This window comes from Homalodisca vitripennis, chromosome 5, assembly GCF_021130785.1.
Source record: "Homalodisca vitripennis isolate AUS2020 chromosome 5, UT_GWSS_2.1, whole genome shotgun sequence".
Taxonomy (NCBI): Eukaryota; Metazoa; Arthropoda; class Insecta; order Hemiptera; family Cicadellidae; genus Homalodisca; species Homalodisca vitripennis.
In genome coordinates, this window is record NC_060211.1 from 62,065,530 (window position 1) to 62,084,362 (window position 18,833).

At 32.3% G+C, this 18,833-nt stretch overlaps 1 protein-coding gene across 1 annotated transcript; it reads right to left on the bottom strand.

Annotated features, from left to right (window-relative positions):
• Positions 1-14,811: 14,811 nt before the first annotated feature.
• On the bottom strand, positions 14,812-16,941 carry LOC124363857. Its single transcript, XM_046819117.1, has 2 exons — positions 16,807-16,941; positions 14,812-15,816 (listed from the first exon to the last, which is right to left on the bottom strand). The coding sequence occupies exons 1-2, from the start codon at positions 16,814-16,816 to the stop codon at positions 14,933-14,935; spliced, it is 894 nt and encodes a 297-aa protein (XP_046675073.1). The 5' UTR covers positions 16,817-16,941; the 3' UTR covers positions 14,812-14,932.
• Between the last annotated feature and the right edge of the window lie 1,892 nt (positions 16,942-18,833).

Consider the following 18,833-nt stretch of genomic DNA (forward strand, 5'->3'; position numbering starts at 1 on the left):
GAAACAGAAACATAATACAAAATCCCAGCCTAAATACACCCCATTTAAAAATTTTCATATAAATAAGCATAAAAACAAGGGTAAATTGAACCAAATATAATATTTGAAACCTATCCATAAACTTTATTTAAACTTTTAGTAATATCCCAGAGAGATAAAACAAGAGTTGTACGTTAGCAACAAATATATAATAAGACAAGAGCTGATGTGTCAATAAACAGTATTTTATTTAACCTGTAAAAATCTCGAGTTTCAATTTTACGACATTTTAAGTAAGGACATAATAAAATATTCTACGGACCTAGAAGACTCTTTACAAACAAAATTATACTCTGGGTTTGTTAAATACATAAACAACTGTAAAATTTTTAAAACATATTATCTAGTGTAATAAATGAATTAATGTGTTCTCTAGAGGTTATGAGTAGGTCATATTGTATATAATTCAGTAGTAATATGAAGTACTATAAAATGTTACTTACTCGTCTGTAGAGCATTCTAGAGTTAGCCAATTGTAATTAGATATACTTTTAAACTGATACATACGAGTATAATAGAAGGAAAGAATTAAGAATAAGTTGTGAAGTGTATTACACCATTATGTAACCTCCAAAATAAGACATTTTTTTCATTTATAAACAATTCAAGATAAATCATGTGAAGTAAAACATATGTTATCAGTTATACTTTTTGAACTATACTTCATATACCCGCTGAGATAAGCTACTATAAAGGGAAATTCTATTCTTTAGTTTTTTTTTTTTTTTTTTTTTTTTTTTTTTTTTTTTTTTTTTTTTTTAATTATATGTTTGCGTGCTTTTATGGACTTGGCTTTATTAGTAGATATGTTTTAACGCCTTTTTAAAGTCATAAATTATTATTCAGGATTAGTATAATAATTTTTACACATTTAAACAGGTGATAGTAATGTTTTTTTTTTTATTATTATTATTATTCATCTGACGGTCACACTACAAATTTCACGTTACGTGCATAAGCCTTTCTTTGCCATCATTTTAAGTGTTTTAATTGAAAAGTTTAGGAAATCGAGTTTAGTCTTCCGTTAGAATTTTTATTTATGCACATTAGCCCATAATAGCTCAATTATTATCAAACTCGTAGAAGATGTTCAACAAAATATCATGAAATATTGGAGATCAATTCGAGAAATGTCATAGATACTTAAAAACTACCGTTTCACTTTCCAACATCAGGCCCATCTTCTAACTTAAACCTGAAGTGAATGAAGAGATTGGAATAGCATTCAGTGACTATCACTTATCTCAGGTTTGTTTGAAATGTCATTTAAAAACAATATACTCATAATATACGCGTCTTTCAAAATGCAATTGTGTGCGACGTCTTGAGTAACTGCCATTATGAACATAAATCTAGGTGAGTTTAGACCTTGTATTGTTATATATGCCAGCGAGTAGATAATTTACGAGTGGCATGTCACAAGCATAAAAAGTAACAATTCGAAGTACCCAACTGATCATAAATAAACAAAAATAAATATCATGAAAACTTGCAACTGAAGTAATTCATGGATTATATATGATAAAAATATGGAAAACAGGTATGCAGTTAACGGCCCATCACTGGCACTACACATTAATAATTTAAAAGTTAGAATAAGTTTAAAAATTAATAAAATACAATTTAAATAACTATAATATATTTAAGCCTGTTACGCGACAGTAGTTGGTGTAGACAGCCCCAATATTGTAGAATCGGATGCAAGCAGGTCTAAACTAATACCAGCAGTGTAAATAATTTACTTTGAACTCCATAAGTTCTTAAACCTATTCTGTTTTCATAAGCCAAATGAAATTACCAAATGAAGGCCTTCCGTACCATTTGCACTACGATTAATCCTTCTCTGCCATTTTATTTGAATAAAACACTTTTAATTAGAATATTATCATATCTTTTTTAATACATTGTATACACATATAAGATTATTATTATTGTTGTTGTAATATTAATGATATTGCTAGATAGTATTATAATTCACTTTACCTGTATATTACGAATATTTGTTTGTATATAAGCATTGTAAAGAAACTACGCTGGGGAGCAATACATCCACCTGAGGAAGTTGCCTGAATTAAGCACTCGAAACTTAGTGTTTCTATTGTTCTATTTTTATTCTTTAAAATAATTTATTGTTACAAATAAACTTCTAACGGAAAATACAGCAGTCTATGTGATCAATACAGACGGTTATGTTGGGCGGGGCAGTTTGTACAACACAAGAGGATAAAAGCTTTCTAACATCAATCCGTTCAAGAGGTCACTTTACGCCGACTTATAAAAGCACTTTGATTGAGTCAACGTGTATCCTACTAATTTTGAATCAAAATGTCTACATTTTACGTTCTTCAAAAAGGTATTTAGTAATTGTTAAAAACAAAGAATTACATAATTTCAGTAGTCATGCATACTGCATAGCTTAGTGCAGATATAGGCTATATTTAAAATTAAAACATATACCTTACCACTTTCTACATATAATAACTGCAAATGGTTAATGTGAACACTTAGAAATAAAGTTAAGGTGAGTTGTATTGATTTGTCTCATTATTCAGCATAAAATCATGTGTCTAAACAATGTGTCTAAACAAAGTCCAGCTCAGTCAGCCGAGCCGATAAGAGCTCTCCGTGTAGTGCTCGTACCGAGTCAAGGTCAAGTCACCGCGTGCACGTGTTTCTGTACACTCCGTGCGTTGTTTTTAGTCCTGCCGAACAGTAACTTTTATTCATTTATTGTGAAATGGCACTCTGTGGCGTCTGCGGTATTGTGTGTAGTGATGCTAGCAGCAGTAAGTGCACCGCATGTGAAAATAGTTTTCATCTTCATTGTGTGAAAACTGAGAGCGAGGAAAAAATCAAGCGGAATACTAAGGACTGGAAGTGTGCTTCGTGTAAAGGTTAAATCATCAACCCTTTGAAGTGTGAAATCAAATATATCAACTTCTGATCCCTTGACGAAGGACTTCCTTATCAGTGTCCTGGAGAGTTTCAAAAAAAGAGGTTTTTAGTGAAATAGCTGTTTTCAAAAATGAAGTAACCGAGCTTTCTAACATCTGTGCAGTATGTTTCCAATATGTTAGACGCATCAAACCTATTGATGGAGGAGATTAAAAAGAAGCTGACAGAAGTTCAAAATGAAAACCAGGCGCTGAAGGCAAATAACCAGGCCTTGAACAATGAAGTTGTGGGACTGCGGGAGAGGATGCGAAACCTAGAGCAATACACCAGGGTGAACAACATAGAGATCAGCGGTGTGCCACAGTCGAGGGGTGAGAATATCACAGATCTGCTGACGGATGTGGGAGCAGCGCTTGGTGTGGAGGTGAAGGAGACAGATGTGGCCGCTGCGCACCGGGTGCCCTCCTACATAACCGACCGGGAGCCCTCCGTCATCGTCCAGTTCACGGCCAGGAAGATTAAGGAGCAGTGGATGGCAGGGTTCCGGCAGAGGGAAGAGTCTGACGGCTCGAGACATCAACCAGCACTTCCCAGTTTCAACGTGTGTTTGTCAACGACCATCTCTCTCGCCGGAAAACAAGCAGTTCCTCTCCAAAACTGAAGCAGAAGGGGCCGAGAACTCGACTACAAGTTCATCTGGTGCCGAGACGGAAAATTTTTCGCCAGGAAAAAGCCGAGGGTCAGCCAGTGAAGAAGATCAACTCCTATGAGGACATGGACAGACTCAGTTAAACTTTTAAGTTGCACCTAAACGTACCGCATGTTCATAGATAAGTAATAACTAACTTAAGTAGTATGCAACAACAACAACAAACTCAGATCAGATCGGCTTCAATAGTTTTTTCTTTTCACATAATAATGTAAACAAGAATTTAATTTATGCCCAATATACGAAGTATGAGGCAAAATTTTGATAGCTTTTCGTTAGTCCTAAACCAAATTAAGCAGCAAATAAGTTTTATTGTTCTTAGCGAAATTTGGATTGGCAGTGACGAGGTTGAACTTTACAACATTCCCGGGTACAATGTATTCCACTGCTGCAAATAAACTTCCGGTCCGGAGGGATATTATGTTATGTTTTATCTAACATCAATGTATACAATTTAAACTTAAATTGTACAACAGCTGATACTTTACTTTTAAAAATTAAATTTTGACGAATTATTTTTCAACATTTTTTGCATATATAGATTACATGGTTATTCTGAAAACGATTTTGTTGTTGAATTAGGCGATAAATTAGAGTCAGTCGCTAATTCTACTATTCTGATTTGGTGACGTTAACGTGAATATTTTTGATAATACGCCAAGTACAAATAATTATTTAAGTTTGCTGAGCAGTAATGGATGTGCAGTTTATAGATTCCCCTACTAGAATAACAGCTAATTCCCAAACTTGTATTGACCACATTTTTATTAGACACCGTTATATTTCTATGTTCAAGAGTAAAATTTTTGACGTAGGTTTGACAGATCATTGTATGTTAGGCTTAAGAATAGTTTTTCCGACTTTACAAATCAGTATAGTCGTTTTAATGTAAACAATAACAATAACTTTCCAACCCTGGTAGATTTTTGAACAGTTTTCGTTGAAGCTTGAATGTATGTTTTGCCTCACAAGATGTTGATGATAATTTTAATTGTTTTTCTCGATATTATGAGTGATGTTATGGAAAACTGTACAACAATTCAAAACTCAAAAAATTGTAAACTTAATAAGGCCAGGTTAAGAAGTCCTTGGGATTAACTCTAATTTAATTAATAAAATTAACAGAAAAATTAAACTTTACAAAATTTTTTTAAGTCCAGGCCATATGATAGGAATTTTTCTATTTTTTACAATAGGTTCTGTAATAATTTTAAAATTGGAAATCAGTGAAACCAAAAATAGGTACTATTCTGCAAAAATTGGCGAAGCTAAGGGAGAGATACAGCCCGTCAATGGAAAATTGTAAACTCTCTGAGCGGGTCTAATGGTAAAACATCTGTTGATAGAATAGAATAGATAACGGAGTAATCTTATCTGATCCTCGCATAGTAGCCGACACCAATCAACAAATACCTAATCGAAGTACAGACGAGCAAATCGTCAAACGATGTCAATGAACTTAACTTAACTCCTAGACTTTCATCTTTTTTATTCTTCCAACAAATGATGAAAACGAAGTGTTGCTAATTATACAAAATTTAAAAAATAAAAAATCGTCAGGTCTTGATAACGTTACTGTAGCATTAATTAAACACATCACCCATTTAATTTCTCATGTTCTTGCCACAATTATAAATTTAAGTTTCGTTACTGGTAAAATTTCCAGAAAAAATTAAAGTCCAGTGTAGTTGTGCCAATGTAAGAATAGAAGGGCGCGTCTATAAAAATTGGACAACCTTCGCCCCATTAGTTTTGCTTTCAGTATTTTCTAAGATTTTTGAAAAATTAATGAAAATAAGACTACTTAGTTATTTAAATAATATACATTTTTTTAGTGAGAACCAGTATGGTTTTAGGGAAGGTTAGATCAACTGAAGATGCCCTTATTTTGTTACAAACATGATCTATTCTAGCTTGAACGAGGGTAAAAAATCTACCGGCCTATTTATAGATTTTAAAAAGGCATTTGATTTTAGTGGATCACAATATTTTACTATTAAAGCTGGAGTCGGTGGGAGTGCGGGGTGTAGCCTTGAGCTGGTTCCGTAGCTTCCTCAGCGGGCGGGGAGAGCAGCGGGTGCGAGTTGGCCAGTCGGTCAGCTCTCCGCTACCTGTCAAATCAGGTGTGCCACAAGGCAGTGTCGTATCTGCCATTTTGTTCCTAATTTTTATTAATGATTTATTAGAGCTCAAATTCAACGGAAGGGCTAGGGCTAGCGCGTTTGCTGACGATATTGCAATTTTTTATTCTAAAAAAAAATTCAAAATTTTTTGTGGGACGAAATTAATGAGGGATCTTTTAATTTTAAGACGATGGTGTAAAGTAAATAGAATGTTTGTTAACGTTGATAAAACTAAATACGTAAATTTCGATTTTAATGAGTTCAACTTTAATCATGATTTCAAATTTCACGAAATTAAGCTGTACAGGGAGCATAGATAATCTATGTGATTGTAAGTGTATAAAGAAGGAAACTCAATTTAAAATACCTTGGAGTAATTTTTGATTCGAAATTAACTTGGGAAAAACATATTACTCTATTGCAAAAACAAACTTAAATCGACTACTAGAAATTTTTATTTTTTGCGAAACTTCTGTGATGAAAGCTTATTAAAAACTCTTTATTTTGCTCTGGTAAATTCTAGACTTCAATATGGAAATCGTTTGCTGGAGCGGGGAGGGGCTTTTAAATATTTAATAGAGAGGCTAAGAGTAATACAGAATCATTTTATGAGAATTATAACATACAAACGAATACGGGATAGCTCCCTTTCCCATTATTTTTGTCAATTAAAGATAATGCCACTACAGCATTTATTTATTTTTAAGGTTCTGAGACTATTTTACATTAAAAGTGGTTAACTTGGGAACAACGGACCTTAATTATGCCACCAGAAGCATAAACCGTCGAATGTTCAGAGAACACCAAGAGTTAATAAATCCATTTTTTAAAAGATCATTTCTTTATAAGGGTCCGAGTTTTTTCAACAAATTGCCTTTCGAATTCAAATTATCTGTAAATAGTAGAAATTTTAGTAACAAGCTTAGAACTTTATTATTTTTAAATGAAAACTGTAACTCATTTTACGAATAGTATATACATAATTAGGTATAGGCTATATTTATATAAATTTCCAATAATGTAGGTAATGTTTTATTTCACTATTCATATGTATATAGCTTCTGTAGTCTTTAGTATATATAAGTATAATAATTTGTTTATTAACCATTTGCTCTTGTAAATAATATTAAGCATAGCAGTTGTGTGCAGTGAAAAGTTTCTGTTGAAACCATATCTAGTGATTAGTGTTTAGACGCCACGGAGAGCAGCCAGGCTGATAACAACTTGTACTGTCTTTCTGGACTCAGATAACAATCATGTTTTGTATTGTTGTCCACTGACCACATTACTTGTAGAAGTGGTCAGTTAATTCCAAGTCAGTCTTATGTTTTGTACAATGTACTATTATGATGGAATAATTCATTTATCATTTATCATTTTTCATTAACCAGCTTACTCTGATTTATTAAAATTGTAACATCAAAAAAACACTTTTTTGGTGTTTGTTATTAAAAGGATTACTAATAACAAAAATGCATTAGAGGGATGTACGAGCACGATAATTGGAGAATAATACGGTTTATGCAAATCCCATGTAAGCATCATTATATTGCGAGTACCAATAACCCCGTTGTATCAGTTTAAAGTGTTCAGCATGAACGAGTTTCTGAGGACATGAAGGAGGTGAATACAAATTCATACATATAGAACTATTGATTTTGTTACTATTTTTTTTAAATTACTTCTGTTGTAATCGTATTTCTCGTGAATAGTTTAAGTATTGAATATTTAATATCACATGATATGAAGAAAAATGGGAACCTACTTCCTTTATCTGTGGAATTAGCATAATCAAAAACTCATGACTCAAAAAAATCATTCTGTTTTTTTCGGTATTATGGCGTTATCCTGAGAATAAAACAACATAAAAACCATATCATAACCATGGATTTTCTATTTCTGCTACTGTTTGATTTCCAAGCCAAAGATTTTTTCTGAACAGATCAGTTTTCAGTCAGGAAAAGAGCATTTAATTGGCTAGATGATGGCGAAGCTTATTACTTGAGCGGCAGAAAAATTTTCATTTCTGTCCTATAGAAGCTTTATTTCTACACAAGGAACGCCAAGTTCCTTGTGTAAAATACATACATTCCTTGTGTATCCTTATGATAAATACATGTTAGTAAAACACAGAATATACAAATAGTAAACAGGCCGAACTCATATTTTATTTTAACATATATGGTTATTTGATTGGTAAGAAGACTTCCTTTGCATTGTATCACGTCCTTCTATTCTTCAATGTATTAGTTTGTTTCTATAAAGATGTGATATAGTTCTATGATGATGTATGTCACTATGTATGCTCTACCTGAGCATTAGCACTCGGGGATATATATCAAGATTGAATTGAGCTGTAAACTTGATATGTTTTATATATTGCTTAGTTATCACTAAGGGTCTTGAAAATTCCTCTTCATCCAGTCTATCTTCAATATTTGTGTATAACGGCCGCGTGTTTATTTTCCGCTTGATATCTCAAGATGTTATTGAGCTATAGATTTGTAATTTTGATATTTTGCATGTAACATTTTCTATACATAGGCAACATCGTGTTTCACGATTTGCACGAGGCTTACTCTTTATATTATAGCCTCTAGGGTAAAAACGTCTAGGCTTGGATGTTTATGTCTACATCATCAGAATATCTCACTACGTATTTAGACTTTAAATATTTGATGGACTTCATTTCTACATAAACAAAAATTAGATCGCTGAAGATACATGTATATCTATGGGGGTTTACTGAGCGTCATTGAAGTCTGTCACTCAGTAGACTCTGGCAGATTTTTCTTTCAGTCTGCCTGGGGGCTGAACACTTTCTTGTCTGTCTGATTTTATATCAGTCCGCCGCGCATGGCATCTCGAGATGAAGTGATCTATAGATTTGAGCGAAGGTTCCTGGGAAGTAGTATGGGCTACTCCTGCCTTGCAGTAAAGCTATACGAATAATATAATTGTGTTATAAGCAGATATAAGTGCCAATATTGACAGATAAAATTTTAACTCTAATAGTGACAAAAAATGTGAAAATACATGTTTTAATACAGTTACCATTAGAGAGCAAAAGTAATATTTTAAATAAACAAGTGATCCTAGTCACAGAGTTAGTAAAGCCTTTCTTTTCGTTCAGTGTCGTATGCAAAATGAAACTCTGCTCGGATTTTAGCTCTACATTTTTTTAAATACATAATAAATTATTCAATAAGAAAGATCTTAAAACATGTCCTTACAACACCAATCAAGATGAGTTTTTATGTAATTATACTTGGTGTTGCGGTAGTCGATCAATTCGTTTGTTTCGTTCAGACCTCGTAATCGATAGTTCCGTGAAATTGTTCGTTTCGTTCACGGCTGACTAAAATCTGATTGAGGATTCTAGGTAAATACTATCCAATCGATTTTGAGAATATTAGCAACAACTCCGTATTTAACGTGCACGTATCAAATGGTTATAAGTTTTTTCGCATCGATTAAAATTTGTTTACTTTTCTCGTTTTCGTGGTTCCGACTTTCCACTGATGCATTTTTGTTAATTTCATTCAACCGTTTAGTCGCTCGCTCCCATAGGAGACTGGCCGTCACACTCTATAATCATGGAATGCTCAGTATTTTCAGTGATGAACGGTTCTAATGAACGGGTCACATTAGTGAACGATACCGATTAAACCGAATCAATCTTTTCTTGGAGATCTTGTTGCATCGAAAGCTTCTAAAAGATCGATTACAACGATGTGTATGTGAAAACTAATTTAATATTAGTTAAAACTATTTTTATTGAGTAAACTGGAAATTTATTACAAGAAAGCCTAAATTTTTGCTGCTGACGATCGATTTCTTTCTTATGAATAATTCCTGTATTCATTTTAAGAAAACCCAGATTGTGTGTTTATACAGTGCAAATTGGCTGTTATTTTAGGAGCTATTATTAAATAAGAAAACTTATAAACCAATCTAATAAAAGCATCATGATAAATGTTTATTGAACGCTTAAAAATATATCAGCATAGATAGACACTTTATAGTGCTGTTACAGTTTTTATATCGACAGAAAAGTAACTGTTCGACAAAGTAATATTAAAGAACTATAACTGCTGTGAAACGTGAAACTGTTAAATGTGACCTTTATTACAGTGGTGGGGAACGGGCTAAACATGTCGTAAAATATAACTTCGGCATAACTTTGTTGTTCAGGTTATAACGTCAATAAACTGTGCATGGATCGTAACGTTAAATGTAACGTTCATTTACCGTCGTTAATGGCCTGTAAAGCTTGCAATAAACTTATCTGATAATGAAACATGTTACGAAAACAACGAATTTTAAATGTTACAATATTTGGTTCTAAAAAACGATTTTGTTCATTGATTGTTTTTTACACTTCTAGCTACAATCTTAATATTTTGGCTTGATTTGTTTTATTTCAATTTTTTTTTTTGTTTTAAATTATAGAAAATATAATAATCAACCACCTTTTACAACGCAAAATAATATTAAGACCTTTGGAGATGGCTATGGGACTATCTACGTAAAGTCTAATTTGGATTCATTTTTAGTTTGCGATTTTCTTATCAGAGAGATTTACGTTACCTTAACTGGGTTTTTCTTGTTGCTCCGATCAAGAAGTTATATACATTCATGTAGGTTTCGGAAGCTTACCTTGATCAAAAAGTCTGCTTCCGACCTTTTAAATCTTTTTCCGGTCAAAGATATTTCTATATTTCCAGATATTTCTAGTTGAGTTTGCTGTTTTTTTCTGATAAAAAAATATATATATGCGTAAGATTGAGAAGCCTACTTCAATAAAAAAGCATCTACTTCCGAGGCACTACTAATTTCGGTATAAGGAACAAAGTAAAAATCCATAACTACCGGATGTGCCTTAATCTTCATTAGGACTACATTGGTGTCAAATCTCTTCTCTGTATGTCAAATTATTCTCGAGAAATAGGTGCGGGAACACATATACACACCCAAGGAATATAGCTTTTCAGACCGTTCCGATTTACTAATAATATTTACTATTAGTTTAATTCCCTAAAAGGACATATTTCCTACTGGAGGATGCTCAGCACGCTACCTTTGTTTGTGACCGTCCGAATTCATGAGTATCTATGTTTACAAATACATTACTAATACATTACAATTTGTCTTTGCTTCCCAATCCACATTCGCTATACCGTCCTATTTCGTTGGTATAGTCTAGGAATTATATTAATTCTAATATATATATCATGTATCTCCATATTGGAAACCGTATGTAATGTTTCCTCGAAAATCTTATGCCATAAAAAATGTGATTTAGTGTCTAGTGATTCACTTTATGATTCAATCTACTATGGTTTCTGGCTCAATATGCTCGCTTGTTTCCTCAAAATTTTAGTCACGGAGTAAATGATTGGTTGAAACGTTTTCATGCTCGGTCTATCCGTTTTTGTTCATTCAGCTAACGTAATTATCCAGAATCACAATTCCAAAGGAAATTTCAAGTACCTTATTCCGGACTTTTGTCTGATTGAAATATTTGTGAATGTATATATATATATATATACATATATATATATATATATATATATATATATATATATATATATATATATATATACATTCACAATTATTTTAAACAGACAAAAGTCCGGAATAATACAATTGCTTTGAAATCATTACTGCTGTCATACATAATAAAAGTTATATAATACTGCTTGTCATTAATATTACATCACAATCTGGTAGCTGACAGTTTTCATGGAAATACAAAATACTAGGATACAACGTGTACGTGCGTCCTGTGCATCGACCAGTTGTCAAAAATATTGCCTATCTCTGCATTCGCTAAACATACGTTGAATAACTTTAATACTATTTATGGTAGTATTTAGGAATAACAATATGGCTATGTTTTATTCTTATATCTAAGACATTCCAAATTGTCCCTAATCTGTCCAGTAGGGGATTTGCGTTTAGGTATCAAACATCTAAATATGTTCACAAAATTTCGTCTTTATAATAATAATATTTAATTGTACCGCTTTGTTTTTTTTTTTATTATTATTATTTCTCCCTTGCTTTAATACTGTATCAGTTTAGGGGAACTCAGCAATTTATACCGACACAATTATTCCAACAGTGCAGTATTGCAAATCCAAATATTAAAATCTAAGCTGTTTTCAAAATGGTTGACTATTTATTGTTTAACCATTAAAATTCTTGCTACTTTAACTATTTATTTTACTAATCTATTTAATTACTCTCGCCTAGTCAAGAAAAATTTATTCCCTGTCTCTGTAATAATGATTTTAGATGTGGACCATTTTCTGTCAATCTTTCCTGGCACCATTAATATGTTTCCCAGTTACCATCAAAATAATTTATGTTGTTTGTCTTATCATCATTAATATTCCATGTGACTCTGAGGAAGAAAGATAGCGTTTATAGGAAGCATGGAACCGTTTTTAAAAACAATTATATCTAATTTTATACAATCACTTGAATCTTACATGAAATAAAGTAATTCTTTTAATTCAATTTTCTTCTATGTAAATGGAGTTCTTGAAAGAGATAGATGATCTAGGTGAATTCAAATTTAAAGAATATAAGAAGTTAATTGAATTAGAAGAAAATAAGAAAAACAAAATTTTGAATTTGAAAAGAGTTAAAGATAAATTTGGATTAATAATCATTTTAGAACTAGAAGATTTCACAATTCATTTACCAAATATATTTCCGAATATATTGGATGATAAAAAGATCAAAGAAATAAACAAAAAATATAACTTACATTTAATATTTGTTGGAACAAAGAAAATTTAATGAAAAGTAATTAACACGGTTAATATTGTAGAATAATGATTTTTCATTAAACAGCTTAAGAATATTGAAGCAAAACTTTATGAATTCATTTTAACATTTAATGAACATTTGATTATTTTCATTTGAGTTTGTCTCCGAAATTATTTAATTTTTGACTTTATCGAGTATTTTTTTATAGTTTTTACATGATATTTCCTTTCATTTTGGCTTGTTTCTCAATTTGTACATATGGCTCTTAAAGTGGCTTAGCATTCCCAAACATACATGTGTGTGTGTGTGTGTGTGTGTGTGTGTGTGTGTGTGTGTGTGTGTGTGTGTGTGTGGGGCGCGCGCGCGCGCGCTAATAGTTATTAAGCTGAGAACATCCTACTTTTAATGTTAACGTGTTTTATAGTTAATGACAAAATTGGTTAAGTTCTTGCCTTTTTGCTTTTGACGATTAAAGTCAATAGTGAAGTTGCGCCTACATAACCCTTCTGGCGAAGCAGTTTTATTTTAATAACTAATGTATCGACTTATAACTAAGAAGTTTCGGGATGTTTTGGGCTGGTTCATGGTCTACGAGTCGTAATTTCGTGGTCAGATATATCGTGGTAGCAACACTTCGTGATAGTCGAGTCAAACAGGTGTGATAGGTATGATCGTCTAGCTAAAGGTAATTATTTATTATTATAAAATTATAGAATTATAAGACTGTCTTTTTGGGTTTATTTTAATGAAAAATCGGTCAGTGATATTCTCCCAGGCAAAGTGTTAGCACCTAGCATTCGAATCGTATAATAAATTATTATAATCAGGATTGAAATACTTATTTATTAATGTAAATCCCTTGTACTCCAGTATAAACACTTCAGTGTTTTCAATTGCTAGTACGATGAACTGCCCCTGGGAAACTGCTCTATCCGGAACTGGAGTGGAGAAAAGATACTTTTATTTTATTTATAATGATTAATTGAACATTTAATATTTAATTTTTACACCCTGGATATCATATCGTAGTATTGATCCCATTTTAGTACTATTTTTACATTTGAATAAATTGTATTTTGATAAATAAATACTCCCATTGTTTTGCACTTATGAACATAACCACAGCAATTTAAACGTAATTTTTAGATATTTTTATTCCTTCTTCGAAAGTTGGTTTAATTTACGAACATGAAAATTATTTATTATTGTAGGTAATATTTAGTAGAACTAATACAATCTTCTCAGATTTCAACAGTTCTTTGGAACAGGTTTTAATCTGACAGTCGAGCCTTATAAACGCCACTCAATTCTAAGATTAAAGTACAAATTCTTTTGTATTATTGCAATCATATAACAACATTGGATTATTGCAGGAAAATTATTTATTATTGTAGGTAATATTTAGTAGAACTAATACAATATTCGCAGATTTCAACAATTCTTTGGAACAGGTTTTAATCTGACAGTCGAGCCTTATAAACGCCACTCAATTCTAAGATTAAAGTACAAATTCTTTTGTATTATTGCAATTATATAACAACATTGGATTATTGCAGGAAATACATAAAATTGTCCAACCTTTTTCATTTTAATTTACAAGGCCTTTCAACTCTCATATTTTGGGTGAAAGTTCCTTCTTGATTTAATCTTATACAACTAAAATCAAGATGGCCGCCAGTACAGCCGGCTCGTAATAAATCCAGGTTATTTATAGACAACACGTTATGGAACATGACTGTGAATATACTATTTATTTTATTTTATAGGGAAAACAAATAAATTCTTTTACAATTATTACTCGTTTGAAAAGATCTGGAATAATTAATTAAATGGTGAATACTTCTTCCCAAATTGCAATCAGTATCTGTGAAATAGTTTTTAAGAAGTATATGATTCAAAACAATCATTGAAAATTTGATGTAAACTGTCTGTGAGAATATCTCAGTCTTTAGTAACATTAATCCTGTCATGATAGGTTATTCTATCATCCTCAAGGGGGAGAGATTTGTAGGAGTGCTGCTGTACATTTTCAAAACTTTCATTGTAATTTTATAGGAGAAATTCGTTTAATAAAAACTTAATAGTAGTAAAATTTTGTAATGGCTTTCTCTATGATTACATTTCTCCAATTATTTTTTAAACACGATGATGTTAGCTTGTTTTATAATAATAGCACCAACACGTCTTTTGACGTTCATGGTCTGTTGAGGAATTTCAATTTGGTGTATATTGCGATGGGATCGTATTCATAAAAACACAGAAAACTTTATTTAAAATACTTTATTGTACCAAAAAGCTAGTTAAACAAATAGAATTACAGACCTCTTCATACAAGAAGCCTAGACTAGTGCGTATGTACGCTAATGTCACAAAAAGATTTTGAAATTTATTTTTTCTGTACTTGCATATTAGAGTTTACAAGTGTGCTCACTTCTTTCATGAAAGTTATTTCCTTCTCTATGAAGTCTAGCTGGCCCTTCAAATCACTCTGGGAGAGTTTCGGTTTGATTTTTCGGTGAGTACAGATCTGCTGGTACAGGTCCCAGCAGCCTCCGGATATAACTAGAGACCCCTCCTTGTGTTGTTCGATCATTAACTTCATCCCTTCTATTGCGTGTTCAAAAAACATGCGGCGCTCCTTGGCCTGTTTATGTTGTACCTGCACCGCCACTATTCTATTATCCAGGTCCTTCAACTCAGTCGACTTTGTCTCCAGTAGTGTGATCATCTTTCTCTTCATCTCTGAGAAACCCTCCAGTTCTTGCTCCACAAGGTGGGAGCACGCCATCCTCGTGCTTTCCAGTGTCTCGAATCGGTTGAGGATGTCACCGCCGCTGTTGAACTCCGGAGACACCTGCGCCACGCTCTCCAAGAAGTTCTCGTACAAGGAGTAACCCTCCACGTATTTCTCCATTTCGGCTGCAACCTTTTTGTAATGCAATATCTCCATTTTAATGTTCAAGATCTGATCTTGTAATTTTCCTGTGTGGAATTGGTTTTCCACAATTTTTTCCTGAAATCTCAAACGGGACGCTCTGTTTTCCCTGATACCGTTATTCGACTCGGTGAATAACTTCTGAAGCTTGCTTTTATACTTTTCCAAATCCTCGATTTTGAAGTGATTCGCCAATTCATATTTAATCTTATTGATCTTACTGACAGTAAACTTCACGTCCGCATTTTTCCATCCACAAACTGCATGAAACAGACCCAGCCGAGAACTCCGAGGAGGATCATACAGCTCAAACGGTACTGGGTAAGAGGATTCTTCTGTAAAATAAAATGCTCATAAGAGGTGCACATATTATGTATTACAATGTTCAGTTTTCAATCCCTATACCTAAGTTCCGTATCGTTAAGACGTTTGCTGTAGCCAAGAAGTGAGGTACCAGGAGTTTCAACCCCAAAAAACATTTTTATTCTATTCACCAATCCAATCATTAATTAGCTAAGCAAAGCCTCCTAATGATAAATTAACTACTTTATAACACAGTTATTTTCTTGTTAATAAATGTTTCTCTTTAATTTTATTTTGCATGTAATTTTAGATCTAAAGGGAGGGAGCTTTTTAATCCCCTTTACCTGAAATATAGGTGAGTTCCAATACTAATTAAGGAAAACATTTAAAACCATAATTTATTCTCTAAGATGTTAATTTTCAGCTAGTGAACTACTTCACCGATTGCGTTTTAGATTAATTATGCACATGATAGTCTAATCACATGCTGTGGTAAAATATTTTATCTGTTGTTATTATTTAAAATGTAATTCACACCGATTCTGAATAAATTAAATGTATGGCTATAGGAACAAAATATTATTAGCTCAGATCACGTGAGTGTAAGTAAAGGGTATCTTTAACTTTGGTACTACTAGTAACATATTTATTGCAACCTAATCTAAATGTACTTCAGTGTTAATAACAGGTAGTAGATAAGGACCGAGTAGCCTACTCTCGTCATGATGACATGTAATTATCACATTAATATCAAATCTATTCTTTCTAATAGTGTATTTTTTAAAGGTCCGCGGTTAAAAAAACTCTTGATAATACCAAAGTACCTACTTTACTTCATATTATATTAAATTACATTACATTATCATCCAAAATAATGAAAAATATTAAGTAATTTCCAGTTGAAAACCTAAGAAAATTTTCAAAGGGAATTTAGGTTATAAGAACTAATGAGGGGCTTACTGTTTGAATTACTTCCATACGCTATAAATTTTTACAATTCAAGTGAATTAGGCATCGCTTACCTTCAGTCATGTTGAGTTCCAGAATGAATGCTTAAGACGAATATAAAAAGACAAAACTAAAAGACGTATAACAAACGTGTCCTACGTATTTTATTACAAAGTGAACCTGTAACGTATAACCATCATATTATTTTTCTAGCACGAACATATGTTTCGGTTTAATTCACAGTATTGTCAACACTGGAGTCCCAGCTGGCTGTACTAACAAAAATATTTTTTTTTTAGTCGTCAACATGCTCAAGTGCGTTTTTAAAGAAAATATGAGAATAAGAATTATAGTAAAACTATATCTAGTATTGTAATTTATAATCCAAAGAAATTCAAGGAAGTTCCACTGTTTTACGTGTAATCTGAATCATAAATTTCATTGTATTTATAGACATTTGAAATCTAATTTCCAATTCCAAATTTTATCTCTCAACTGTCCAAACGTAGGCAACCATATAAGTTTAGTTGAAAGCGTTTATCTATATACCAGTTACTAAAAATGTATAGAATATACTGTTCATAGACCATAGGCACGTTCTTTATAGATGGTTTAAGTTTGCTACTATGATATTGTCATTAGTCGCCAATAATTACTCCCCTGACTTTCCTGAATCATATAACCATATATTCAAACCATATATATGTTTTTAAAAGTAACTGACAACACTCGTAATTGATATCTTCATCTCCTTACTGATATTCGTTTTTACATTATGTTGATACGATACTTGGTACGAAATAGAGATGAATCTGAAATAGATGTAGATGCAAATGTAGACCCTCAATGAAAACTGGAATCAAGTTCTAGCTGATCTAGGTTGCAATATTTCTTTAACTGAAAGGTGAGTGGTAAGTCAATTTACGTTGTATTAATTAATGAAGCCATTTCAAGCTCGTAGGTGACACCCAAGTGGTCGAAGGTGTAGAAGGGCTCATTTGCTTTACTTATTTTGGATGTGAAGTTGCTAAGAAGGGAATTTTTCTAAGGAAAGACCTTATTGATTTTTTTATTAAAATTTCAAAGGGCAGTCAGTCAGCCTGTCCGTATTTGCGGTAACCCGTTAGGTATTGTATGGTCCTTCTATATTTATTTTTTTATTTTTTATTTTACATTTCAACGGACATCTCCATTTTTACAGTTTTGAACAATAATTTTAAACAATGAAAGTAAACAACCACAGTGACAAATAGAGCAATAACGATTAATAAACTATTTAAGTGACGAAACGGATATAAAACTATGAATGACAATAACGTAATTAATTATTAGTGTACCGTGATTTGAACTATGGAAAACAACGAACAATAACAGCAATAAATTAGCACGAAACAATGAGAATAAAACCATGAATAAACAAGAATAGACAAGAATTAACAAGACACAATATATAAATAACAGCAATGAGAGACGTACAGGTAAAGTGTAAGAACGAGTGTCTTCCCTCATTGTGCAACTCCTAGGCAGATAACTCATACAGACCGGCGGTCTTCCTCTTGAGCACTGGTATACTGTCCACAAAAAAGTCAACGATGTCGGCGACGCTATTACCAAAACTCTGAAGTCGGTACATCGTATCGTATACTCTGTTTTATCAGTTTATTTCGTTGTAGCTTAGAGAACTCGCATTAAAATGGATGACGCTCTTGTTGGGTGAGCATATTTGTAGTATAAAATGTACACATGATGGTGCTTATAATACAGATAAATGTTAGTAGACCTCTCAGTAGGATGGAGAACATACAAAGGTTAGTAGCTGTTTGTCTTATTTAACCAACTGCAATAAACAGCATAAAGCAGCAAAGTAGTCAAATGAACTGTCACTGCACATCATTGCATCATAACCATATTATTCAGCAATTGCATTTGTAGCAATATGTAGCAATAATGAGTACCAAATTATTTGTAATTTGATACTTGAATTAGTCTTAATTTCTAAAATAGTTAATTTCTTAAATTCTCAATTTGCTATTTTAGAAAATTGCACGTTTTCTAGTATGAACAGAATAACGTTTCTAGTTTACATCTGTTTCTCTACACA